This window comes from Malassezia japonica, chromosome 8 (genome assembly GCF_029542785.1).
Source record: "Malassezia japonica chromosome 8, complete sequence".
NCBI classification, from domain to species: Eukaryota; Fungi; Basidiomycota; class Malasseziomycetes; order Malasseziales; family Malasseziaceae; genus Malassezia; species Malassezia japonica.
The window spans coordinates 436,246-460,118 of NC_083377.1; the positions used below are offsets into that span (position 1 = coordinate 436,246).

The following is a 23,873-nucleotide window of genomic DNA, read 5'->3' on the forward strand; positions in this document are numbered from 1 at the left end:
GGCAGACCGGGCGAGCGTATGAGAAGACGTCGAGATAAACCAGACATGGAAAGGCGGCCGTGCATTCGAGCATCCTACGACAACAGCATAGCCCTACACCCCACTATCCACGCTACTTTTTCTTGTACCGCGTCGCGTCCAGAGGAAAGAGCTGGTCAAAGTTGGCACGGTCCAAAAACCACGGCTCCGTGTCCACGCCGTTCGCCGCGCGCTGCGTCTGAGCGGCCTTTTCGGCGGCACCCGCCTCGTATCCCGGCGCCTGCTCCCAGTCTGTCGCGCCACGGAGCAGCAGGTGGAAAAAGCGGCGGATCCCCCCCGGCGGCTTCTCGCCCAGGAACGACGCGCGCTGCGGCTGTGCCGACAGCTGGAACGCCAGACGCGCGTCGCCGACACGCAGCATGAGCGTGTCCTGCTGGTCGACCTTGGGAATGCTCGGCGCCGTCTTTTGCAGCCACGTCGCAATGTGCGGCGGGAGCGTCACGCGTTCCTTGACGAGCTGCGTGCCGAGCGCGACCTCGCTGCCGACCGCAGAGCCCTGCAGGCGGTACAGCTCGGCGAGCGGCACGAGGCGCTCGCGCGGATCATCCGGCGAGAGCGTGCCTGCGCGGCGGAAGAATGGGCGCGCACGCAGCGACGCCGGAAGGTAGCGGGTCGGTGCCGCGGTCGCGGTGCGCAGGCCGACCATCTGCGTGCGGGGATAGATCGTGACGCGCGTCACCATGCGGCTCGGTGCGTAGAAAAAGTACCACCCACAGAGGAGCGAGAGGAGGACCGTGCCGCCTGCGGCCGTGTACCGCAGCGCGGGATGCACGAGCTCCGACTCCTGCCCCTCTTCCGGAATGAGCGGCCAGGTAAGGTAGTCGCGAATGAACCAGCCAAAGTTGACGCTGCGTGAGAAGAACGTACGTACCCAGCGAGGACAAAGCACCCGCTCGCAAAGAAGAACCACGGGCGACGCATGTACGGCCCCCCGCGGTAGACCACACGGGCGCTCGGCGCCTCGCGGGCGCTCGCGTACATGCGAACCCCCCCCAGGCGCGCGCCGCGGCCCAGGCCCACGCTCGCGATCCAAAGCGCACGCACCATACTCCGAAGATGCTGACAAAGCGGGCGGGGCAATTTGAGCTGACCTGCATGTACGCCGCTAAAGTTTGCAGCCACCGTGTCCAGTATTTGGCGTTGGGTGCCGCGTTGGGGGATGAGTGCTGCTGCAAAGCCTGGAAGTAACTGGAGCGCGCTCCAAAGCAAGATACGCGACGATACATCACGTCCGCAGCGGCGGCGTCCTCGGCCGCGCGTGTCGCAGCCTGCGCCCGAGCCTGTGCAGGACACCAAGCCGCTGCCGTGGTTTGCCGAGGACCTCGCGCCGGAGGACCTTGCGCTGGTCCTCTCGACCGCGGACTCGACCGAGTCGGAGCTTGCGAAGCGTGACGTGTCGCGTGAGCGCCTTGCGTTCCTCAAGCAGAACGCCGTGCAGTGGGAGGGCTATCTGGACGAGCGCACCAAGCGCCGTATCGTCCTCGGCGAAAACGAGGCGGATATGACGCCGGAGAAGCGCGAGATTGGGCACTACATTGGCATCGACTGCGAGATGGTCGGCGTGGGCCCTGGCGGCCGCGGCTCGGCCTTAGCGCGCGTATCGCTGGTGAACTGGCACGGCCATGTCATCCTGGACAAGTTTGTGCGCCCCCAAGAGAGGGTCACCGACTACCGCACCTGGGTGTCGGGCGTGCGCCCGCGCGACCTCATCAACGCGCCGTCCTTTGCCGAAGTCCAGGCGGAGGTCGCCACACTGATCAAAGGGCGTGTCTTGGTCGGCCACGCCATCGAGAACGATATGCGCGCGCTGATGCTCTCGCACCCCCGGCCGCAGATCCGCGATACGGCGCAGTTTGCGCCGTTGCGGGAGATCGCGGGGCGCAAGCAGCCCGGCCTGCGCTCGCTCGCCAAGCTCGTGCTCGGCATCGAGATCCAAAAGAGCGGGCACGAGCACAGCTCCGTCGAGGATGCGCGGACGACCATGGCCATCTTCCGCACGCAGAAGGACGCGTGGGACCGGACACTGGGCATAAGCAAGACGCGCAAGCGCCCCGCGGCGCACGCGGGCCTCACGATCAACATCTCGGCCGCGAAGTCGCTGGAGGAGGAGAAACTGCCGACCAAGTCGCCGCGCACGCAGCAGGCTACGAGCCCGCTCGGGACGCTGCCCAGTCCGCGGTCCGTGCAGCTGACGACGCGCATGAGCCAGATGCGCGTACGGCGCGACACGGCGCGTGTGCGCGCCGCGCCGGAATGGTGGCTCAACGACTAGTCCTCTACGTATGGAGGTGCGCCGTGTTGCCAAACAGCGACTTGTACATGAACGCTTCGCTGAGCAGCATCTCGGCGTCTTTATCCGACCACTGCTGCGTCGGAAGGCTCTGTAGAAACATAATGATACCCTGCGTGAGTGTCGGGGCATACCTGGAAATCCATCTCGAGCAGCGTCGCGCGCCACTTGTGCAGGAATACGGCACAGACATAGGGGTGAAAGTCGGAGAAGGCGTCCGCGCCTTCCGCCAGGTAGGTATCCCACATGCGGATGATGCTGTTCACACTCATCTCGCGCATCAGCAGGCAGTTGATCCATCGAAAGGAAAACTGGATGTACTCGACGCCTTCCGCCGCGAGGTGCGCGTGGAGAGGAGCTGGGTCAGTCTCGCAACGTACCGTCGACGCGCGCCACAATCTCGCCCATGCGCCGCAGCTGCCGCTGGATGCCGGGCTGCGCAAAAATATAATTGTCCTGGATCCCTTCCAGGAGCTTGGACAGGCACCAAAACGTGTCCGCCTCGACCGCCTGCAGCGCATGCGCGGGCAGCTGCGCCAGCTCGTACTGCTCGGGGTCGCTGTCGATGTACGCGGAGAGGAACACCTCAAAGAACGGCGTCGCAAGGTCGTTGATGCCTTGGACGTAGCCGCTCGCGGGGTGCCGGATCGCCCACACGTACAAGAGGCGCTCGAGCGAACGCTGCGTCGCGTCTTGCTGCCACAGCTTGATCCCGGGATTCGTCCGGGGGACATCGATATGGATCTGGTGCCAGATTGGCTGGTCGAGCGCCTCCTTGCCTTGGGCGAGCGCACGCTCGACTCCGGACGCGTACTCGGCGCGCTTGCGCGACAGCGTCGCCGTGCGCAGCACCGCCGTCGCGGGGAGGTAGCCGAGGAGGAGCGGCCAGACGACCGGGCGCAGCGCGCTCGGCACGCCTTTCCACGCCAGCGTGCGCAGCGCATGGAGGTCCACCTCGTCGCTGTCCAGGCAGTCGGCCAGCTGCTGGTGCCGCCGGAGCGTCCGTGTGCTCGGCTGGCGGCGCACTTCGGTGCTTTTCTGCGGCACGTCCCGCGGCTGCGGCGGCAGCGACGGCGGCGGCGGCGGCGGTGGCTCATAGTCGCCGAGCGTCATCATGATCCCGTCGCCGCTCGTCGCGAGCGGGTCGAATGCGGGCGCGCTCGGCGCGGCATGCGACGACTGGAGGCCCACGTCGTGGCTCTCGTCGTGCGCGGATGTCTCTGGCTCTGGCTCTGGCTCTGGCTCCGGCTCAGTGTCGGTGCGTGTATTCGCGCAGCGCAGCTGTGTGCGGTACGCGTCGAGGATCGCCATGGGGTCCTCGATCAGTGCGTCGAGGCCGGGCATCGTCGCCGGCTCGGGCGACGCAAGCGACATGCTGCGCTCCGCCCACGACGCGACAAACACGTTCATGCGATCGCTCTTGGTATCCACTGCCGGCTTGGCTTTTGTCTCGCACTTTGGCTCGGGCGGCGGCGGCGGCGAGGCCGGCACGTCCTGCGGAAGGTGCATGTACGCGTCGTTTTCCATGGCGCCTGCCCATGCGGCGCTTGGCGTGCGCTTCGTAGACACCCGTGCGACAAAATCCTCGTCATCCGAGTTCGACGCCCAGGCCTCGTCGTCCCAGCCGTCGTTCCCCCGCGCCTTGCGCGGGCTTCGACGCATGGTCAATGCTCGGCGTCGAGAGTGTCACGTGGCTACAAACGCTGGGTATGGACTAGCGGAGGAGGAGGTAGACGTTCGCGCCGACGGTGATCTTGCTGAGGTGGCGGTATGACCCGGTGAGTGCCATGAGCAGGCCGCCGAAGGAGCCGTAGACGGTCACCTGCTCGGTGCTGCGCTCGTCGTACTTGAAAATCTTGCCGTACATGACATAGTCAAAGTCCGCGGACAGGTCGTCGCCGCTGTCGACGCGCCACGACTCGCGGTCGGCCTGCGACTCTTCGCCCTCGCCCTTCTCGCGGCGCAGGGAGGAGACGAGCTGGAAGGTGAGCTGCTGGCCGGTCGCGATCGGGTAAATGTCCGTCGCAATATCGATCGACAGCGACATGTCGAGCGTCGGCGAATGCGCAATGATGCGCGACACTGGGTTAGCGCAGGCACGTACCCCGGTCGAACTTCTTGCCGTCGGGGTCGATCTGCTGCACGACAAACTGCGTGTCAAACAGACTATGAGCGCTCATCGTAGTAAGAAGGCACGTGACTTACCATGCCGGCCATCCAGGAGGACGCGGCGTGGTGCGAGGGTATCCTCGCGCGGCTCGGCGACGCGCCGTGGAGCGACGAGCAGGAAAAGGCGGTGCTCGAGCCGTACAGGTACCTCGACTCGCAGCCGGGGAAGGAAATACGCACGAAACTCATCGACGCGTTCCAGGGATGGCTCGTGCTCACCCCGCGCGACCTCGCGACGGTGACCGGCGTCGTGCGGCAGCTGCACACGGCGAGCCTGCTGGTAGACGATATCGAAGATAGCTCGGCACTGCGCAGAGGACTGCCGACCGCGCACACGATCTACGGCGTGCCGCTCACAATCAACGCGGCAAACTACGTCTACTTTCAGGTGTTTGGCGCGCTCGTCGGCCAGGCGCCCGCGACGCACGCCATGGTCACGGACGAGCTCATGCGACTGCACCGGGGGCAGGGGATGGACCTGTTCTGGCGTGAAAATCTCGTGTGCCCGACCGAGGAGGAGTACATCGCCATGGTCACGAACAAGACCGGCGGCCTGTTCCGCATCGCGATCAAGCTCATGTGCGCGATGAGCGCAGTGGACGTCGATCTCGTGCCACTCGTAAACCTCATTGGATTGCTGTTCCAGATCCGCGACGACTACATGAACTTGCAGAGCGCCCCGCTGCATACCAACAAGGGCTACTGCGAAGACCTGACCGAGGGCAAGTTTTCGTTTCCGGTCGTGCACGCAATGCGCCACGGCAGCGAGCGCCAGCTCCTTCATATCCTGCGGCAGCGCACGACCAATATCGAGACAAAACAGGCCGCAGTGCAGTACATGGAGCAGTGCGGCTCGTTTGCGTACACGCGCGACGTCTTGCAGAGGCTGCACGCACAGGCGCGGCAGGAAGTGCTGCGCCTTGAACAGGTCCTAGGCGAAAATACCCCACTGATGTCGATCCTCGACGCACTGTGCCTGGACAAGGAGTCGCCGCGTGTATAGAGGAGCAATTGGCGCAGCCGGCTATGTACGTAGTTAAAAGTGCCGCAAAAAGGTTTGCGCCTTGCGCAAGAGGTGTGGACTATCGTGGTACAAAGCATGGCTCGGGTTGCAGTTATACCACGCCACACACTTACACTTGTGCATTTGTAGCTACACTGGGATCTCATCCTGCACCTACATTTCCGACAGCAGGATACACAGGTACTCAGCACTACTTGTTCGCCTTGGCCCCCGCGCGGATCGCGTACTCTTCAAGCACCATCCACACATCGGAGAACTCGGCATAAGCACGCGCACGGTCGGCATCCGGCCTGGCAATCACTTCGTACGCCGCGCCCGCGCCGCCGTTCTTGCGTGCGTTCGCAATGGTGTCCTCAAACGACGGCGCCGAGCCGCTCTGTGCACACTCCCACACCCAGCGCGCACGGTACGCGGCGCCGACCGAGCAAAAGTTGTAGGCGACATGTTCGTTCGAGTCCGCCGAGCGCCCCTGGATGACTGGGCGTGCAACTTCGCACCCCAGTACGTTCGCAAGGACCTGGCACAGCGTGCGGTTCTCTGCCGCGCCACCGACGACGTACACGCGCTCAAGGCGCTGCTCGGCCGCCTTGGACGCGGCGAGGACCTGGGCGATGCGCATGCGAAAGTCGAGGAACTGGCTCTGGACCATGGCCATGGCATTGCTGCGGGGGTCGGTGAACTCGTCCACCTGCTCCCACTCGCGGTCCTTGCGCTGGTAACGGTGCGTGCCCCGCGCGTCCCACGGGAGGATTTCCGGGCGGAGCCAGTAGAAGCCGACGCCTTCGGAGCCCGGCGCACGCTGCGCACTCGACTCGATCGCCTGGTCAAACGTGTTCCAAGACCCGTCGCAGTAGGTGTTGCGCACCCACTCGCGGGCCAGCGACCCGTTCTTGTACACAAACATGAGGAAGTAGGGAGCGGTGGCGTTCGCCGAGCGATCGCCGTCGCGTGCGGCGGGGTGCGCAAACGTGTGGTACTGTGCATCCGGCACGTATGCGTTGCTCGGCAAAAGAATGGTGTCTGATGTGCCCAGCGAGAGCACTGCCTCGCCGAAGCGCGGCGTGAGGCACTGCAGCGTCGCGGGGTTGTCGCCCGTCGCCTGGCACACGAGACAGTCGCGCGCAAAGCCGTAGCGGCGCTGGAGCCACTGGCCAATGTGCCCCACCGGCTCTGCCGGGTCCGCGAGCACCGGCCCCAGCATGCGCTCGAGCGTCGCGCGGCCGCCACACGCCGTGGTGCCCGAGTGGATGCGTCCCTCGCTGTCAAGGCGCGTCTCTTTCGAGATGTACTGCAGGATCGGTGCGCTCCAGCGCGGCGGCTGGGCGCTCATGTCCCACAGGTTCATGCCGCACGCGTCGCTCTTGTCGAGCGGAGCCATGCCGTTCTTGGTCACGACCGAACCTGCGCAGAGGAGCGACGTGAGGAAGTTGCTCACGAGCGTGATGTACGCCGTGTTGGTGTACTGTTCCGTCTTGTTCTTGCGCCAGCGCAGGATCTGTGCGGCCGTGAAGCGCGTGTGCGCAATGCTCCCCGTCACGCGACAGAGCGCCGGGACGTGCTTTTCGCCGAACGCCGCGTTGGCGACGCGCATCAGCTCGTCGCACTCTTCGAGCGTCGTCGCGTCCTGCCAGTTGGGCACGATCGCACGCGAGAACACGCCCCGCCCGAGCTGTGGCGCGAGCGGCTTCTCCGGCGAGACGCCCGCGAGGCGCTTCGCCGCGTCGTGCGTAAAGTACACCGACGCGTGCTGCTGCCCCGCGCTGCTGATGGCTGCGATGCGCTCTACGGGCCACTTTCTCTCGTGCACAATACGGTCCATCAGCTTGTCGAGCGCCGCGACGTACATGGCGACCGGCGCCGCGGCCGCGTCGGGCGTGTCGAGCAGCTTGTCGCCCTTGGGCAAAATTCCACCCTGCGTATGGAATTCGTCGAGGTCCGTGTCAAAGCGGACCTGCGCCTCGTCGATTCCCTGCAAATTCGCATCGAGGAGCGAGGCTTTGAGCGCCTGCGTGGACAGGTCCAGCCCCAGGAACAGCGCACGGCTCATCGTGGGTCGGGCTGCGCTGAGTCAGCCACGTGATTGCCGGAAGATGCTCGGCATCCGCAACCACTGGCGCCGAGATGGCGACGCCCTGGAGTCCGCAGCCGGATGGCCTGGCGGAGCTCGTGGATCTCTTCCGACAGTCGACGTCGACAGAGCGCGATGTGCAGCGGCGCATTGCGCAGCGCCTGGATGCCATCAGCCAAATTCCCGATTATGTGAACTACCTCGTGCTGGTCTTTGTACGGATGGACCAGGAGGAAGTGTCGACGCGCAGCGTTGCTGGTCTGCTTGCCAAAAACCATTTGTACTTTAACTATCAGCGTATTTCGCCCGAGTCGCTCGAGTACGTCAAGGGCATGGTACTTCCCGCGCTCTCGTTCCCCGACACGGTCCTCAGGAACGTCGCGACGCAGCTCGTCTCGGTCCTGATGCAGGTCGTGCGCCCGGGAAACTGGGTCGAGGCGCTCTCGACGCTGACCCAGGCGATGGAGTCGACGAATATGGACGAGGCCGAGGCCGCGCTCTCGACGCTCGCCAAAATCTCGGAGGATATTCCCGAAGAGCTCGATGGGTGCGAGATCAACGGCGTGCGCCCGCTCGACGTGCTCATTCCCAAGATGCTGCAGGCGACGGCACACGGAGACGCGCGCATCCGCGTGCACGCGCTCAACGCGCTCAACCAGTACATCCAGATCGGCTCGCCGTCGATGAACGCGAACGTCGACGCATACGTCGCTTCGCTCTTCCAGCGCGCGAGCGACGACCGCCCAGTCGTGCGCAAGTTTGTGTGCAAGGCGCTCGTATTTGTCCTGAGCACCTGGCCCGAAAAGCTCGCGCCGGAAATGAACAACCTCGTGGAATACATGCTCTACTCGACCCAGGACAAGGACGAGGACGTGGCCCTCGAGGCTGCCGAGTTCTGGCTCCAGTTTGCAGAGGAGACACGCCTCGCGGACCAGCTGCGCCCGTACCTGCCCCGCGTGATCCCGGTGCTGCTCAAGTGCATGGTCTACTCGGAGCTCTCGCTCTTGATGCTCGGCGAGTCGAACGACGACGCAGAGCAGCCGGACCGCCCAGAGGATATCAAGCCGCGGCACTATGGCGGCGCGACGCACCGCAGCGAGCGCGAGGAGCAGCAAGAGGCCACGACGCACCGCTCGCGCGCTGCGATCGACGCCGAGTTTGACGACGACGAGGACGACGAGGACGAGGACGATGACGACGACTTTGACGACGACGATGCGCTCGGCTCGTGGAACCTGCGAAAGTGCTCCGCCGCAGCGCTCGATGTGCTTGCCGTGCACTTTCACGACGAAATCCTCCCGACGCTCCTCCCGCTGCTCAAGGAGCGCCTCTTTTCGGAGGACTGGATCCAGCGCGAGGCGGGCATCCTCGCACTCGGCGCGGTGGCCGAGGGGTGCATGTCCGGCATCGAGCCGCACCTCCCGACGCTCGTCCCGATGCTGCTCAACATGCTCCAGGACAAGCAGCCGCTCGTGCGGTCCATCACCTGCTGGACGCTCGGCCGCTACTCGGCGTGGTGCGCCGGCGACGGCTCGCCGGAGCACCTGCAGCAGTTCTTTGTGCCGACGCTCGAGGGGCTCCTCACCATGGTCCTCGACAACAACAAGCGCGTCCAAGAAGCCGGATGCAGCGCCTTTGCGACGCTCGAGGAGGAGGTGGGTTCTGCGCTTGCGCCCTACCTCGGCCCCGTGCTGCAGACGCTCGTGCTGGCCTTTGACCGCTACTACCAAAAGAACATGCTCATCCTCTACGACGCCGTCGGCACGCTCGCCGACAGCGTCGGCCCTGCGCTGAACCAGCCGCAGTACATCGAGGTGCTCATGGCGCCGCTGACGGCCAAGTGGGCGGCGCTCGACGATACCGATCCGGACCTGATCCCGCTGCTCGAGTGCCTTGCCTCGGTGACGATCGCGATGGGTCCCGGCTTTGCGCCGTACGCCCTGACCGTGTACCAGCGGTGCGTGTCGATTATCCACGCGAACCTGCAGGCGTACGAGCAGGCGGCGGCGAACCCCGACCCCGACCAGGACCTGCCAGACCGCACGTTTTTGATCGTGGCGCTCGACCTGCTCAGCGGCCTGAGCCAGGGCCTTGGCCCGAGCGTGTCGGAGCTGGTCGCCAACGGCCAGCCCCTCCTCCTCCCCCAGATGCTGCCGTGCCTCACAAACATCGAGCCGCCGGTGCGCCAGAGCGCCTATGCGCTGCTCGGCGACCTGGCCATCTCGGCGTTTGAGCAGCTGCGCCCGTACCTCGGCGCGTTTATGCCGCAGCTCCTCTCCCAGATCGACCCCGAGCAGATCCACGAGACGCTGAGCGTGTGCAACAATGCGACGTGGGCGGCGGGCGAGATTGCGCTGCAGTACGGCAGCGACGCGTCCTTCCACCAGTGGATCCCCGAGCTGCTCACGAAGCTCATCGCGATTTTGCGGCACCCCAAGAGCGTCAAGTCCCTCTCGGAGAACGCCGCGGTGACGATCGGGCGTGTGGGCCTTGTGGCGCCGCAGCTCGTCGCGCCGCACCTCAACGTGTTCCTCGAACCGTGGTGCCAGGCGCTGTGGGACATTAAAGACAATGACGAAAAAGACTCGGCGTTCCGCGGGCTCTGCGAGATGATCCGCGTGAACCCGAACGGGGCAACGCAGGGCTTTGCGTACTTCTGCAACGCCGTCGTGCGCTGGCAAAAGCCGAGCGCGCGCTTGAACGAGCTCTTTGCAGAAATTCTGCATGGCTTCCGCACCATGTCGGGCGACAAGTGGGGCGAGACCAAGGCGCAGTTCCCCCCGGTCATCCAGCAGCGCCTCGCAGAGCGTTACGGCGTGTGATTGCGCACGTAGGTTACTATACCATGTAGAAACTACCTAGTCCTCGTCCCAGTTGGGGTTCTTGCCGGGGGCCTTGATGCCCGCCGCCTTGCTCATGATGATCGAATCGACCTTGAGCACGTCGATCGCGGCGCTCGTCGCGTACTTGATCGCCCAGTGCTTGGCCACGAGCACGTCAAAGATCTGCGCAGCCACCGTCGAGACGGTGCCGTCGGCCTCGTTGTCGACGTCCACACCCAGGTCCGCCGCGTCGGACGACGCGTGCTTCGCCAAGAGCCGGCTCACGACCTCGGTCGCATCCAGGCCCGCGGTCTCGGCCAGCGTGCGGGGGATCACCTGCAGCGCCTCGCCAAACTTTTTGATCGCGTGCTGGTTCAGACCGGGGGTCTTTTCGCCGTACTCAAACACGCGGCGCGCCAGCTCAATCTCGCTCGCACCGGCGCCCGGCACGAGGCGGGGGTCGCGCGTGAGCGCCTTGACCGCGTTGATTCCGTCGTCGATCGTGCGCTCGAGGTCGTCGAGGTGCGACGTCGTGGCGCCACGCAGCACAATCGTCGCGAGACGCGGCTTGGACTTGCCTCCGGGCTGGTCCTCTTCCTGGCGCAGCACCGTGACGCGGTCGCCACCGATCTCGGTCGTCTCGGCAGTGTCCACCCAGCCCGCCTCTTCGGCGGTCGGCGCGCCGAGGCGCGCGAGTGGCGTCGCACCGAGCAGGCGGCAGAGGCGCTGCAGGTCAAACTTGCTCTGCACCTTTAGCACAAAGATCCCGAGGCGGTTAAGGTAGTGCAGCGCAAGCTCGCCGACGGTGCTCTGCGCCACGACCACCTTGACGTTCGCCTCGGCGATCTCGGTGAGCGCTTTTTCAAGCTGCACCTCTTCGCCGCGCGAAAAGCTCTTGAGCTCGTTTGCATTGTGCAGGAGGACAGTGCCTTTGGTCTCGGTCTGCGAGATATCAATGCCGCACGAGTACACGGCGACCTTGGCGTGGCGCGCAGTCTTGACCGAGCCCTCCGGCACGCGGCCAAAGACCATCCCGCGCACGACGCGGCTCTGGGCGAGGGAGCCGCCCATGATCTTGACGACACGCACATTGTCGACACTCAGGTCGCGCAGCGTGTCCTGCGACGGGAGCACGAGGTGCACGGCCTGCGCGACGAGCGGCGCAAGGACGTCCTCCGAGCCGTACTGCTTCGAGGCGAGCGCGGGGCGCAGCGCGAGCGCGAGCGACTCTTGCGTCGGCGGCGACGAGAGCGTCGCGAGCGAGAGGTGCTCGAGCTCTTCGAGCGCGCGGTCGCGTGCAAGGGCAAACCCTTGCACGATCTCGGTGGGGTGCAGGCCGAGCGCAATGAGGCCCTCGGCCTTGCGCAGAAGCTCGCCGGCGAGGATCAGCACAAAGTTGGTGCCGTCGCCCATCTCGGCCTCTTGCTGCTGCGAGGCAAAGACGATGAGCTTCGCAGCGGGATGCACAACTTCCATCTCGCGGATGATCGTCGCGGCGTCGCTCGTGACAAACATGCGCCCGAGGTGGTTGACGACCATCTTGTTGCGCCCAATCGGGCCAAAGGACGTGCGCACGATATTCGACAGCTCGCCTACGGCCTGAATGTTCCGCAGAACGGCCTCTTCGATGCCTTCCATATGCTTGTATCCATCCTTGAACAGGTTGGGGCCGCCCGCGCGCGGCACTTTCAGCGCCATGGTCGATCCGAAGAAAACGCGTGGCGCTGCGGAAGTATGTCGAGGAAATATGTGGAGGGGCGCGACGGCCGCCGCTAGGGCCACTGTGATCGGTGGAGGATGCGGGGATGACGCTCGGGCGAAAGGCGGGCCGTGGCGAGATATTGAGATAGGGCAGAGAGTATGGGCAGTATGTACAGTGTGGTGAGGAGGCATGGGATACTAGCATTGTAGCAGGCGCAGGGACGCGCCGGGGCACACGTGCCAAAGGCATCGAATCCTCCGACATTCAGACTCCGAGCGCTTTGTGAAAGCCGCTCGTCATGGTCATGCTACATAGTACCGTTCGTATCGGCACGCCCACGCCCATGTTCTCGGCCGTTTCCTTTCGATTGCTTAATAGTGGAGGTGATAGTTTCTCGAGGGCGCCATAGCAAGACGCACACCCTAGCGTGTTCCGCGTGCAAGGCGACCTCTACCTCGAGACGGCCGCTTTCTTGTCGAGCATGCCCTGACGCGCATGCTCGAAAATGAACGCCACGCCCCAAAGCACCAAGGCGGCAGCCTGACGCCCGCCGCGATCAGTGCTGACGTCATCTTCGAGCGCGTACGCCGGCGAACCGGCGTAATGATCGAGTGTGCTGACGACTCTGGCGCCTAAAAGGCGTCGCAAGCGCTGCTGTAGTACGTGGCCTTGTGGGCGATCGGCGTGGGAGTACAGGCCACAACTTTCTCCACGATGTATGACGTTGTCGTGTATGGTGCCACTGGCTTTACCGGCCAGCTTACGGCGCAGTACCTCGCCGAACACCCTCAGGCACCGGCCATAGCACTTGCAGGACGCAATGTCGCCAAGCTGCGCAAGGTGCGCGAGCAGCTCGACGTGCCCAAAGAGCGCCGCGACGCAATTCAGCTGATCGAGGCGTCGGCTGAAGACCCCGCGAGCATCCAAGCGTTCGCACGCAGTACCAAGGCCATTATCAACACCGTCGGGCCCTACCTGAAGCTGGGCGGATTCGACGTCGTCAAGGCCGCCGTCGAGGCGGGGGCGGGGTACGTCGACCTGGCCGGCGAGTCGGTGTTTTATGCGCGCCTCATCCAAGAGCTGCACGAGGCCGCGCAAAAGACGCACGCCGTCATTGTGCCGTCGTCTGCGATGGACTCGCTCCCGTTCGACATCTCGACATACTTGGCCGTGAAAGAGGTGAAGAAGGCGCTGGGTGGCAATGCCGATGTCGGGCGCGTCGAGAGCGGTTATGCGGCGCAAGGCTCGTTTTCGGGGGGCTCGTTTGCGAGTCTCGCAAGCATGCGCACGCACCCCGAGCTGTTCAAGTACGCGCAGCCGTACATGCTGAGCCCGGTCAAGGGGGCCGCCACGTCCCCGTGGTTCTTCACGCGGTACATGCCACAGTTTGGGCGGAGCGGCGCATTCACCATCCTCTCACCGCACAACACGCGTGTCTTGAACCGCACGTGGGGCCTGTTGGAGGAGGCGCGCCTGCCGGAGCGGTACGGACCGACGTTTAGCTTCTTGGACGTGTTCGTCGCGCCGAATTACCTGCTGTCCTTCCTCGTTTCGGTCACCTGCACGGTGCTCGCTTGGGTACTCGTAAACGTTCCGCATATCGAAAAAGGGCTCGCGTGGATCGCTCCGCCGGGCACCGGCGCCTCAAAGGAGGCGCTCGAGAGCGGATACTTGGACGCCCGTACCGTGGCCTACGCGCGCGACGGCAAGACGCGCGGCCTCGTCGTGTTCCGTGCAAAGGGCGACCCTGGCTACCTCAAGACGGCCGCGTTCCTTGGCGAAATGGCGCTCACGATTGCGCTCGAAAAAGAGCGCCTCACGCCGATGGCCAAGCAGGGCGGCATCCTCACTCCGGCCACGGTTGCGCCAGAGATCATCGCCGCACGTCTCGGCAAGTATGCGGGCGTGACGATCAAGGGCACCAAGGTGTCCGATTCCGAAGATGTGTCCAAGGTGCTTGCGTAATATTAGGCCATTCGCGTTTGGCTCCTCGTGGAGGGTTTGTGGGTTTACCAGTTCCGGCCGTTTCCTCTCAATTGTTTCGTAGTGGAGGTAATCGTTTCTACCATGTACGACGTGGTCGTGTATGGCGCGACGGGCTTTACCGGCCAGCTTACGGCGCAGTACCTTGCCGAGCATCCTCAGGCACCGGCTGTTGCGCTTGCCGGGCGCAACCATGCCAAGCTGCAGAAAGTGCGCGACGCACTGACCGGCATCTCAGACGAGCGCCGTGCCTCGATTGCGCTCGTTGTAGCGTCGGCAGAGGACGCGGCGAGCATCCAGGCACTCGCACGCAGCGCCAAGGTGGTGATCGATACGGTCGGCCCGTACGCCAAGCTGGGCGGCTTCGAGGTCGCGCGGGCCGTCGTCGAGGCGGGCGCGGGGTACGTCGACCTTGCGGGAGAGTCGATCTACTGTGCGCGCCTCGTCCAGGAGCTGCACAAGCGCGCGCAGGCGACGCATGCAGTGCTTGTGCCGTCGTCCGGCTTCGATGTGCTTCCGTTCGACCTCGCGGCGTACTTTGCGGTGCAAGAGGTGAAAAAGGCGCTAGGGCCGGATGCCGACGTCGACCACGTCAGCTGCGGCTTTGACGTGCGTGCCTCCGTGTCCGGCGGCACGCTCGCGACGATGGCAAGCATGCGCACGCACCCCGAGCTGCTGCAGTACAAGCACCCCTACCTCTTGAGCCCGGTGCAAGGCACGCTCCAGCCGAAGCTCTTCCGCTCGCGATGGCTGCCGCAGTTTGCCAAGAGCGGCGCGTACTCGCTCTTTGCACCGCACAACACGCGCGTCGTCTCCCGCTCGTGGGGCTTGCTGGAAGAGGCGCACCTCCCCAATCGCTACGGGTCTACGTTCCGCTACCTCGAGGCGATCGCGATGCCGTTCCACGCGCTTGCGATTATCGCGTCGCTCGTCTTCCCCATCATCGCGTGGCTCCTGGTGCACATTCCCCACATCGACAAGCTCTTCGCGGCGCTCGCTCCCCCGGGCACCGGTGCGTCGATGGCAACCATGCGCAAAGGATACGCCAACCTGCGCACCATGGCCTATGGCCGCGACGGCAAGACGCAGGCCCTGAGCGTGTTCCGCGTGCAAGGCGACCCCGGCTACCTGAAGACAGCCGCCTTCCTTGCCGAGACCGCGCTGACGCTTGCGCTCGAAAAAGAGCGCCTCTCGCCCCTGGCACGCCAAGGCGGCGTCCTCACCCCTGCTACAATCGGCGCCGAAGCCCTCGCCGCGCGCCTCGGCCAGTACGCCGGCGTAGTGATCCGCAGCGCGCCCGTGCCCCCGGGCACGGACCCTGCGACAGTCTTAGTGGAGGCGTAGCGGGACGTCTGGGATTTATGCCGACGGGCTCCTCATGTCTCCCGCCACCCCGTTCGACGTTGTGCTGTACGGAGCCACGGGCTTCACCGGCAGCCTCACTGCGCAGTACCTTGCGGTGCACCCCCAGGCCCCCAAGGTTGCGTTTGCCGGCCGCAACCTCGAGAAGCTGCGCAATGTGCGCGATAAGCTGACGAATGTGTCCAAGGAGCGCCTCGAGTCCATAGAGCTGATCGAGGCGTCGGCGAGCGATTATGCGAGCCTGCAGCGCCTTGCTGCCTCGGCCAAGGTCGTGATCAACATGGTCGGCCCCTACGGCCAGCTCGGCGGCTTTGAGGTCGCCAAGGCGGCGGCCGAGGCAGGCAAGGGCTACGTCGACCTCACTGGCGAGTCGGACGTGTTTGAGCACATTGCCAAGGACCTGCACGCGGTCGCGAAGCAGACCAAGGCGGTGCTTGTGCCGTCTTCTGGCTTTGACTCGATGCCGTTCGACCTGTCGACCTACTTTGCGGTGCAGGAGGTGAAGAAGATCATGGGCCCTGCTGCCGACGTCGACCACGTCGTCTGCGGCTACCTTGTCAAGGGCACCATGTCGGGCGGCACGCTCGCGAGCGCCGTGAGCATGCGCGATCACCCCGATGCGCTCAAGTACAACAAGCCCTACCTGTTTAGCCCGGTGCAGGGCTCGCTTGTGCCCAAGGTGGCCTTCTCGCGCTGGCTGCCCCAGTTTAACAAGTACGGCTCCTTTTCCCTGTTCACGCCCCACAACACGCGTGTGGTGAGCCGTACGTGGGGTCTGCTCGAGGAGGCACGCCTGCCGGTGCGCTACGGCTCGACCTTCCGCTACCTTGAGGGCTTCGTCGCGCCGAGCAAGTTTGCGGCAATTGCCGCCTCGACCATCTTCCAGATCCTCGCGTGGCTCATCTTCCAGTTTGCGTTTGTCGGCAACTTCCTCAAGAAGCTCGTGCCCCAGGGTACGGGCGGCTCGATGGAGAAGCAACTCCAGGGCTTTGCCAACGTGCGCACCGTCGCCTACGGCCGCGACGGCAAGACCCAGGGCCTCTCCGTCTTCCGCGTGAAGGGCGACCCCGGCTACCTAAAGACCGCCGCGTTTATCTCCGAGACCGCTCTTACGCTCGCCCTCGAGAAGGAGCGTCTGTCGCCCCTTGCGCAGCAGGGCGGTGTCCTTACCACGGCCTCGATTGGCGCCGAGGCATTGGCCGACCGCCTCGGCAAGTACGCCGGAGTTACCATCGAGTCGGCCAATATCACCGGGTCGGCCGACCCGAGCGCCGTGCTGAAGCAATAGTTAAATTAGACCGTTAATTTGTGCACAGACCATATTGTGGCGCCCATGTACGACGTCGTGCTGTACGGAGCAACGGGCTTTACCGGCGGCTTTGCCGCGCAGTACCTTGCCGAGCATCCCCAAAAGCCGCGCATTGCGTTTGCCGGCCGCAACCTCGCCAAGGTGCGCGCGGTGCGCGACGGCCTCGTGCATGTGTCGAAAGAGCGCATCGAGTCCATCGACCTCCTCGAGGCGTCGGCGGACGACAAGGAGAGCCTCCAGCGCATGGCGCGCTCGGCCAAGGCGGTGATCAATGCTGTAGGGCCGTACTCGCTGCTCGGCGGCTTTGACGTCGCCCAGGCCGTAGCCGAGGCCGGCGGGGGGTACGTCGACCTCACGGGCGAGTCCAACGTCTTTGAGCGCTATGTCAAGGAGCTCACGCCGGTCGCACAGCAGACCAAGGCGGTGCTCGTGCCGTCGTCCGGCTTTGACTGCCTTCCGTTTGACCTGACCACGTACTTTGCCGTGCAAGAGGTGAAGAAGAAGCTGGGGGCAGATGCAGACATCGACCGCGTAGTGTGTGGCTACGACATTGGCGGCTCAGTGTCGGGGGGCACGCTCGCGAGCATGGTCAACAAGGACCCCGAGGCGCTCAAGTTTACGCGCCCATACTGGCTGAGCCCGGTGCAGGGCACCATGACGGCCAAGATCATCAACGCGCTTCCTCTGCCCCAGTTTGCCAAAAAGTCGGGTGCATTCACCTTCCTCACCGCGCACAACCTGCGAGTGGTGAACCGCTCGTGGGGCCTCTTGCAGGACGCCCAGTCGCCGCACCGCTACGGGCGGACGTTCCAGTACTTTGAAGGCGTCACGCGCCCGTCGAAGCTCGCGGCGTGCATCGCCTCGAGTGTCGTGCGCCTCATCGTCTGGCTCCTGCTGCATGTGTCACTATTCGGCAAGCTACTTATGCGCTCCGTTCCGCAGGGCACCGGCGCGCCGATGGAGAAACAGCTCCAGGGCTTCCTCAACATGCGCACGGTCGCCTACGGCAGCGACGGCCGCACCCAGGGCCTCGCCGTGATGAAGGTCAAGGGCGACCCCGGCTACCTCAAGACGGGCGCGTTCATCTCGGAGGTCGCACTGGCCATCGCCCTGGACCGCGAGCGCCTCTCGCCCCTCGGACAAAAGGGCGGGGTCTTAACCCCGGCGACGGTCGGCGCTGACGTGGTCGTCGAGCGCCTCGCCCAATACGGCGGCGGAATTTCGCTTCAGGCGGCCGACGCGACGCATGGGGACTTGACCCAGCTTCTGGCGTAGGAAATAGGGAGCATGTGAAAGTAGTAGTGCATTTGCGCACAGCGAATGTGGGGAAATAGATCGAATGTATTAAGACCGATCTAGGATGCAATGTCCGAGGGGGGGCAAGGTATAAAGAAGGGCAGCTGAGCATGTAGGAACGGTATACAATGGCGACGCACGAGTACGACATTGTCCTCTACGGTGCGACGGGCTTTACCGGCAAGTTTGTGGCGCAGTACCTCGCCGAGCACCCTCAGGTGCCGCGCATTGCGCTCGCCGGGCGCAATGCGTCCAAGGTGCGCGCGGTACGCGACGGTCTCGTGAACGTGACCAAGGAGCGTATCGAGAGCATCGGGCTCGTCGAGGCGTCGGCGGGCGACAAGGCGAGTCTGCAGCGCCTCGCTGCCTTGGCCAAGGTCGTGATCAACACCGTCGGACCTTTTGGCCAGCTGGGCGGCTTTGACGTTGCCAAGGCGGCGGCTGAAGCGGGCACGGGCTACGTTGACTTGACTGGCGAGTCGGACGTGTATGCAGACGAGGTCAAAGGCATTCATGCGATCGCCCAAAAGACCAATGCGGTGATCATCCCCTCGTCGGGCTTTGACTGCCTTCCTTTTGACTTGTCGACGTACTTTGCGGTCCAAGAAGTAAAAAAGGTGCTGGGCCCCGACGCCGAGATCGACCATGTGCTACTGGGCTACGACGTCAAGGGGTCCGTGTCGGGCGGCACGTTTGCGAGCGCGCTGAGCATGGCCAAGCATCCTTATGCGCTGTCGTACTCGCACCCCTACTGGTTCAGCCCTGTGCAGGGCGTGATGAAGACCCAGCCGTACAAGACACGTTTCCTGCCGCAGTTCAACAAGAGCGGCTCGTATACCATGTTTGCGCCGCACAATACACGCGTCGTGAACCGCTCGTGGGGTCTGCAAGAAGAGGCGCATCTTCCGACTCACTACGGCCCCGAATTTCGGTACCTAGAGGCCGAGGTGTCCTGGTCATCCCTCGGCGCGTTCCTCGTCTCGTGCAAGTTCCTGCTGGCGACGTGGATGTTTAACAATATGCCGTTTATCGGGCGCATGGCACAGACCGTACTCCCCCAAGGCTCGGGCTCGTCGCTGGAAGAGCAGCTCAAAGGCCACGCCAAGCTGCGCACGATCGCGTACGGCCGCGACGGAAAGACCAAGGGGCTGTCGGTCTTTAGCGTCCAGGGCGATCCCGGCTACTACAAGACGGGTGCATTCCTGTCCGAGTCGGCGCTGGCCATTGCGCTCGACAAGGACCGCCTTACGCCGATGGCGCACCGAGGCGGCGTGCTTACCTGGGCGACAGCTGGACCCGAGGTCGTGATGGAGCGCCTCGTCAAGTACGGCGGCGTCACTTTTGGCGCGGCCGACATTACGAACGAGGCGAATCCCAGCAAGGTGCTTGCCTAAGCATGTAGTGATGTAGATTCGAACCACTCTGTAGCGATTATGAACGGATCTCTGCAGTATGTTGGAGACGAGCTTTCCGAGCGTCGCGCAGCCCTCTTGTGTACGTATCCCACTATACGCTGCTGGGCACGTCGTGCCGCCGTCAGCGAGCGCCGCACTGACCAATTCCCTCGTTTCGGAAGCCTCCACCTAATTCCTTCCGCGCTCCCATCTTCCCCCGCCGATCGATGTTCGCGTGGCTCCGCAAGAGCCCTCAGCGGGCGCAGCTCGCGTATGACCTCGCGCTGCTGTCTGTCGTTACGTCTCTTGCACTCAACACGACGCTGCTGGTGCGTGAGCGCGAGATCCGCAACCGCTCCTTTCGCCTGCAGCGGGAAGTGCTGACGAACCTGCGGCAGCACCTGCAGACCAACCGTGCCGCGACGCTTGGCCGTGCGCCCGAGATCTGTCGGCAGCTGGTCAAGGTCGGTCTGAAGCCTGCCGCGTACGGCCTGGACGAGCGCGAGTCGGCGACGGCCGAGGCCGATGTCGTGCCCTTCCACCGCGACCTGTCGTGGTACGACGTCTTTTTCCGGCGCAAGAAGCTCGACGAGCAGCACCGTCCGCAGACGCTGCTGTCTTCGGAGCAGCAGTGGGAGCAAGGTAAGTCGCCTATCTAACGCAGATCTCGCCCAGCTCATTGAGCAGCTCGAGAACGAAGGCGAGGATGCCGTGTAGCTACGCATAGACTTGCAGCGTGTACTATACATTAGGCCTCTTCCGAGGCGAGTCCGTTGCGGAGGTTGATGAGCTGGCTCATCAGGACGCCGCCCGCGTTCGACACGTCCTGCGCGTCGCCCGCCGCGTCCGCGCCGCAGCGCATCTTGAATTCGGTCATAAATGTCTCGATCTGGTCCTTGGCATCGTCCGTCGACACCTCTTTCGGCGCGCCGGTTGTCGTGAGGCGCAGCAGCGGCTGCAGCAGGGGATCCATCGTGGCCAAAAAAACGCGTCACGTGCCGTGCCGCGCCGCGCTTCGCCTCGCTCCACGTCAGGATGGGGGTGTTGAGTACGGTGCACACGGCGGTCTTCCGCCCCAAGGAGTTCCGCGCGATGGTCACGTACAAGGTGTGGCGTGATCCCGTGCACGACTTCAAGAGGAATCCCGAAGCGAGCGGTTGGGACCGTGAGCGTATGCGCCAGTGCTGGGCGTTTCTCGACGCGACGAGCCGCAGTTTTGCGGCGGTGATCAAGGAGCTGAAAGGCGAGCTGAGCCGTGTCATTTGCATCTTCTACCTGGTGCTGCGTGCGCTCGACACGATCGAGGACGACATGACGCTCGACCCCAAGGTCAAGGTCCCGCTCCTGGTCGACTTTTACCAGAAGCTCGAGGAGCCGGGCTGGACCTTTAGCGGGAGCGGCCCCAACGAAAAGGACCGCCAGCTCCTGGTCGAGTTTGACAAGGTCATTGGCGAGTACCAGCTGCTGAACGACGGCTGCCGCTACGTGATCAAGGACATTTGCGCTCGTATGGGTGCGGGTATGGCGTCCTACATCGAGCTTGGCGACTCGCCCCAGGGCCTGACGATGGAGAAGTACGCGGACTATGACCTGTACTGCCACTTTGTCGCGGGCCTTGTCGGCGAGGGCCTGTCCGGCCTCTTTTCCGAGACCAACATCGAGCGCCCGGGCATCGGTCTGCAGCTCAAGCTGTCGAACCACATGGGTCTCTTTTTGCAAAAGACCAACATCATCCGCGACTACGCGGAGGACGTCGACGAGGGCCGCTCGTTCTGGCCCAAGGAGTGCTGGGGCGCGAACGGCGTCTTTCAGCGCCAGGCCGAGGTGCAGCGCGGCGTCGTCGAGACGCGCAAGGGCTCGAACAACTACGTCTGGGCGGACTCGGCGGAGGGCAAGGAGGCGCGCCGCATCCTCTCGTCGATGCTCCTCGACGCCTTCTCGCACGCGACGCTCTCGCTCGAGTACCTGATTCTGCTGCGCGACCAGAGCGTGTTCAACTTCTGTGCGCTGCCGCAGGTGATGGCGATCGCGACGCTGGCGCTGATGTTTGACAATGCCAACGTTTTGAAGAAGAACGTCAAGATCCGCAAGTCGCTCGCTGTGCGCCTGATCCTCTTTGCGATCAACCCGCGCGACGTGGCGTACACCTTTTTGGAGTACGCGCGCGACATCCACGGCCGTCTGCGCCCCGACGACCCCAACTATGTGCGCTGGTGCGTCGAGCTGGGCCGCATCGAGACGTGGTGCGAGTCCAAGTTCCCGTCGTACATCATGTCCGCCGCCAAGAAGAACACGGGCGACGTGCGTGCGCTCATGTTTGAGCGCTGGGTGCTCGACAGCGAGGCGGCGGTGCGCAACGCGCGCGTGCTCAAAGGCGAGGCGGTCCAGCAGCCGACCGCCGCCGAAGAGGTCCGCGAGAAGCGCGACGAGACGAAAAAGATGATGATGGTCACCTTTTTGATGATCCTCCTGGTCACCTTTTCGATGGCCGCGATCGCGCTCACGTGCTGGTTCGGCGTGTGGTACTACCTCGAGGACGGCACGGACCCGCTGACGCTTTTTATCCGGTACCTCTGGCGCTTTGGCCGCGAGTCGATCCAGCAGCGCGAGGTGGGCTGGAACGCGTTTGCCAACTTTGGCGTGGCACAGGGCATCGTGCGCAAGGCGGGCGCGCTGGTAATGAAGGACATGGACGCGCGCTACGAGTAACTAGCTAGCCTCCTTCTCCTTGAGGCGCTGGCGCTGCTGCTTGCCGAGGCGCTTCTTCTTGGGCGGCTCGGCCTCGGGCTCGTGCTTCGCGTCGAGGTCCTCGCGGAAGCGCTTGAGGCGCTTGCCGAGGTTCGCGGGCTTGGAAGCGTTCCGGCGGTACGGCTGCATCTGCTTGAGGCCCACAACATTGTTCAGCTCAGCGTCGTCGGCCATCAGGATCTCGACCGCGCTCAGCCCGTAGTCTTCTTTCGGGACGCTCGCGTACTTGAATCGTGTGGGAATATCGCCAATCATATCTTCGTACCCAAGGTTGTAGTACTCGTCCATCAGCTCGCGCGCCTTGGCCTTGCGGTCGGTCTCGGAGACGGGCGCTGCCTCGGCGTCCATCTCGATCTCGGGCTCGCGCTCGGCCTTGGCCCGCGCCTTTTTCTCCTTCTTCTTGAGGCGCTTCTTTTCCTCCTTCGAGAGGCGCGCATCGGCGCCTTGCTCAAAATCGGCGTCCATGCTCTCGCCGGTCACCTTGCGGTGCTTCTTTGGCTCCTCGTTCTCGTCGAGGATCTCTTGGAAGTCGTCGTCGTCAAAGTCGATCGCCGGCTTCTCGCCCTCCTCGCCATAGTACGCGTCGCCAAACTGCGACTGCATCATCTTGTCGTGCGCGGCGGGGTCAAAGTCCGCGTCGAGGTCCAGATTCTCAAACGCCCCGTCGTCCATGCGGTTGTCGCTGCCCGACGCCTCGCGCAACTGCTTGAGCATCTCGGCGATGGACTTGCGTTTCTTGGACTTTTCTTGGTCGAGCTTGCGCATTTTTTCCTCCTTCTCGGCCTTTTTGCGCTCCGCACGCTCCGCACGCTTCTCCTTGCGGCGGTCGTCCGAGCGGCGCACGGTATCGGTCGCCTGGCGGGGAAAGCTCTGGATCGCAAAGTTCTGCTGCGCCAGCGACGGGTCCTCGAAGCGGAAGTTGTACGCGTGCTCAAACGCATCCGCCGCGGAGTCGAACGACGCCTCGGAGTCGAGGTCGGCGGCCTCGGCGTCCCAGTCGCGCTTCTCCTCCTTGCCTTGGTCGACCCAGCCGCGGTTCAGCACATAGTTCAGCAAAAAGTCCTCGTTCTCTTTCGAAATGGTATTCTGGTCGTCGCGCAGCAAGCCCCGCACCTGGTCCTCGTCGCCGACCGCGCCGAGGAGCGTCGAGCGGTAGGTATCCTCGCCGTCGTCGCGGCGCACCTGGAACAGGTCGTCATCGTCGTCGCCCTGCGCCGCTTCGAGGAACTCGTTGCGGATCGCCTCTTGCTCCTCGTCGCGCGTAAGCTCGCCTTGCGCCGCCTCTTTGGGCTTGGACGTCGCATCGGCGTACGCCTTGGCGGGGTCCGCCTCGGCCATGGCGTCCTGCAGGCGCTGGCGCTGGTAGTCCTGTAGCGTCACCTTCTTGCTGCGCTTTTGCCCTTGCGGCGCATCCTCGGCGCCGGCAGCTGCGCGCGACTGGTCAAAGACGCGCGTCTCGCTATTGTACACCTCGGGGTCCTTGCTCCGGATCTTTTGCAGCGTGCGCAGAATCGCCGCATCGACTTGGGGCGTCAGCTGCTCACCGTCCTCATCCTCCGTCACATCCGACTCCTCCTCGCTCTCGCTCGCGCTCTGCTCCGCCTGCAGCTGCCGCTTGATGTCTTTGTAGCGCTCCGCGTATGAGCCGTCCATGAAGAAGCCGTGCG

General features: G+C 64.2%; 17 protein-coding genes across 17 annotated transcripts; 10 read left to right on the top strand and 7 right to left on the bottom strand.

Annotated features, from left to right (window-relative positions):
* Positions 1–112: 112 nt before the first annotated feature.
* MJAP1_004049 (uncharacterized protein) lies at positions 113–1,086 on the bottom strand (the record flags this gene model as incomplete). Its single annotated transcript, XM_060267970.1, has 2 exons — positions 113–887; positions 911–1,086. The coding sequence occupies 2 exons, from the start codon at positions 1,084–1,086 to the stop codon at positions 113–115; spliced, it is 951 nt and encodes a 316-aa protein (XP_060123953.1).
* A 112-nt stretch (positions 1,087–1,198) lies between these two features.
* On the top strand, positions 1,199–2,311 carry REX4 (3'-5' exonuclease; the record flags this gene model as incomplete). The annotated part of the gene is made up of 1 exon (XM_060267971.1): positions 1,199–2,311. The coding sequence occupies one exon, from the start codon at positions 1,199–1,201 to the stop codon at positions 2,309–2,311; it is 1,113 nt and encodes a 370-aa protein (XP_060123954.1).
* Positions 2,312–2,315: 4 nt separating this feature from the next.
* On the bottom strand, positions 2,316–3,991 carry GYP1 (GTPase-activating protein; the record flags this gene model as incomplete). The annotated part of the gene is made up of 3 exons (XM_060267972.1): positions 2,316–2,441; positions 2,464–2,687; positions 2,710–3,991. The coding sequence occupies 3 exons, from the start codon at positions 3,989–3,991 to the stop codon at positions 2,316–2,318; spliced, it is 1,632 nt and encodes a 543-aa protein (XP_060123955.1).
* A 52-nt stretch (positions 3,992–4,043) lies between these two features.
* On the bottom strand, positions 4,044–4,509 carry RPB8 (DNA-directed RNA polymerases I, II, and III subunit RPABC3; the record flags this gene model as incomplete). Its single annotated transcript, XM_060267973.1, has 2 exons — positions 4,044–4,411; positions 4,434–4,509. The coding sequence occupies 2 exons, from the start codon at positions 4,507–4,509 to the stop codon at positions 4,044–4,046; spliced, it is 444 nt and encodes a 147-aa protein (XP_060123956.1).
* A 26-nt stretch (positions 4,510–4,535) lies between these two features.
* On the top strand, positions 4,536–5,501 carry MJAP1_004053 (uncharacterized protein; the record flags this gene model as incomplete). The annotated part of the gene is made up of 1 exon (XM_060267974.1): positions 4,536–5,501. One exon carries the CDS (start codon positions 4,536–4,538, stop codon positions 5,499–5,501), a length of 966 nt encoding a protein of 321 aa, XP_060123957.1.
* A 211-nt stretch (positions 5,502–5,712) lies between these two features.
* Positions 5,713–7,569, bottom strand: MJAP1_004054 (xylulokinase; the record flags this gene model as incomplete). Its single annotated transcript, XM_060267975.1, has 1 exon — positions 5,713–7,569. The coding sequence occupies one exon, from the start codon at positions 7,567–7,569 to the stop codon at positions 5,713–5,715; it is 1,857 nt and encodes a 618-aa protein (XP_060123958.1).
* A 74-nt stretch (positions 7,570–7,643) lies between these two features.
* Positions 7,644–10,412, top strand: MJAP1_004055 (uncharacterized protein; the record flags this gene model as incomplete). The annotated part of the gene is made up of 1 exon (XM_060267976.1): positions 7,644–10,412. The coding sequence occupies one exon, from the start codon at positions 7,644–7,646 to the stop codon at positions 10,410–10,412; it is 2,769 nt and encodes a 922-aa protein (XP_060123959.1).
* Positions 10,413–10,448: 36 nt separating this feature from the next.
* Positions 10,449–12,110, bottom strand: CCT8 (T-complex protein 1 subunit theta; the record flags this gene model as incomplete). The annotated part of the gene is made up of 1 exon (XM_060267977.1): positions 10,449–12,110. The coding sequence occupies one exon, from the start codon at positions 12,108–12,110 to the stop codon at positions 10,449–10,451; it is 1,662 nt and encodes a 553-aa protein (XP_060123960.1).
* A 718-nt stretch (positions 12,111–12,828) lies between these two features.
* On the top strand, positions 12,829–14,079 carry MJAP1_004057 (uncharacterized protein; the record flags this gene model as incomplete). Its single annotated transcript, XM_060267978.1, has 1 exon — positions 12,829–14,079. One exon carries the CDS (start codon positions 12,829–12,831, stop codon positions 14,077–14,079), a length of 1,251 nt encoding a protein of 416 aa, XP_060123961.1.
* A 102-nt stretch (positions 14,080–14,181) lies between these two features.
* On the top strand, positions 14,182–15,441 carry MJAP1_004058 (uncharacterized protein; the record flags this gene model as incomplete). The annotated part of the gene is made up of 1 exon (XM_060267979.1): positions 14,182–15,441. One exon carries the CDS (start codon positions 14,182–14,184, stop codon positions 15,439–15,441), a length of 1,260 nt encoding a protein of 419 aa, XP_060123962.1.
* A 34-nt stretch (positions 15,442–15,475) lies between these two features.
* MJAP1_004059 (uncharacterized protein) lies at positions 15,476–16,747 on the top strand (the record flags this gene model as incomplete). The annotated part of the gene is made up of 1 exon (XM_060267980.1): positions 15,476–16,747. One exon carries the CDS (start codon positions 15,476–15,478, stop codon positions 16,745–16,747), a length of 1,272 nt encoding a protein of 423 aa, XP_060123963.1.
* Positions 16,748–16,792: 45 nt separating this feature from the next.
* MJAP1_004060 (uncharacterized protein) lies at positions 16,793–18,043 on the top strand (the record flags this gene model as incomplete). The annotated part of the gene is made up of 1 exon (XM_060267981.1): positions 16,793–18,043. The coding sequence occupies one exon, from the start codon at positions 16,793–16,795 to the stop codon at positions 18,041–18,043; it is 1,251 nt and encodes a 416-aa protein (XP_060123964.1).
* A 149-nt stretch (positions 18,044–18,192) lies between these two features.
* MJAP1_004061 (uncharacterized protein) lies at positions 18,193–19,458 on the top strand (the record flags this gene model as incomplete). The annotated part of the gene is made up of 1 exon (XM_060267982.1): positions 18,193–19,458. The coding sequence occupies one exon, from the start codon at positions 18,193–18,195 to the stop codon at positions 19,456–19,458; it is 1,266 nt and encodes a 421-aa protein (XP_060123965.1).
* A 227-nt stretch (positions 19,459–19,685) lies between these two features.
* MJAP1_004062 (uncharacterized protein) lies at positions 19,686–20,175 on the top strand (the record flags this gene model as incomplete). Its single annotated transcript, XM_060267983.1, has 2 exons — positions 19,686–20,100; positions 20,123–20,175. 2 exons carry the CDS (start codon positions 19,686–19,688, stop codon positions 20,173–20,175), a joined length of 468 nt encoding a protein of 155 aa, XP_060123966.1.
* A 31-nt stretch (positions 20,176–20,206) lies between these two features.
* MJAP1_004063 (uncharacterized protein) lies at positions 20,207–20,431 on the bottom strand (the record flags this gene model as incomplete). Its single annotated transcript, XM_060267984.1, has 1 exon — positions 20,207–20,431. One exon carries the CDS (start codon positions 20,429–20,431, stop codon positions 20,207–20,209), a length of 225 nt encoding a protein of 74 aa, XP_060123967.1.
* A 62-nt stretch (positions 20,432–20,493) lies between these two features.
* Positions 20,494–22,167, top strand: ERG9 (squalene synthase; the record flags this gene model as incomplete). Its single annotated transcript, XM_060267985.1, has 1 exon — positions 20,494–22,167. One exon carries the CDS (start codon positions 20,494–20,496, stop codon positions 22,165–22,167), a length of 1,674 nt encoding a protein of 557 aa, XP_060123968.1.
* On the bottom strand, positions 22,168–23,859 carry kri1 (Kinetochore protein Spc24; the record flags this gene model as incomplete). The annotated part of the gene is made up of 1 exon (XM_060267986.1): positions 22,168–23,859. One exon carries the CDS (start codon positions 23,857–23,859, stop codon positions 22,168–22,170), a length of 1,692 nt encoding a protein of 563 aa, XP_060123969.1.
* Positions 23,860–23,873: the final 14 nt, after the last annotated feature.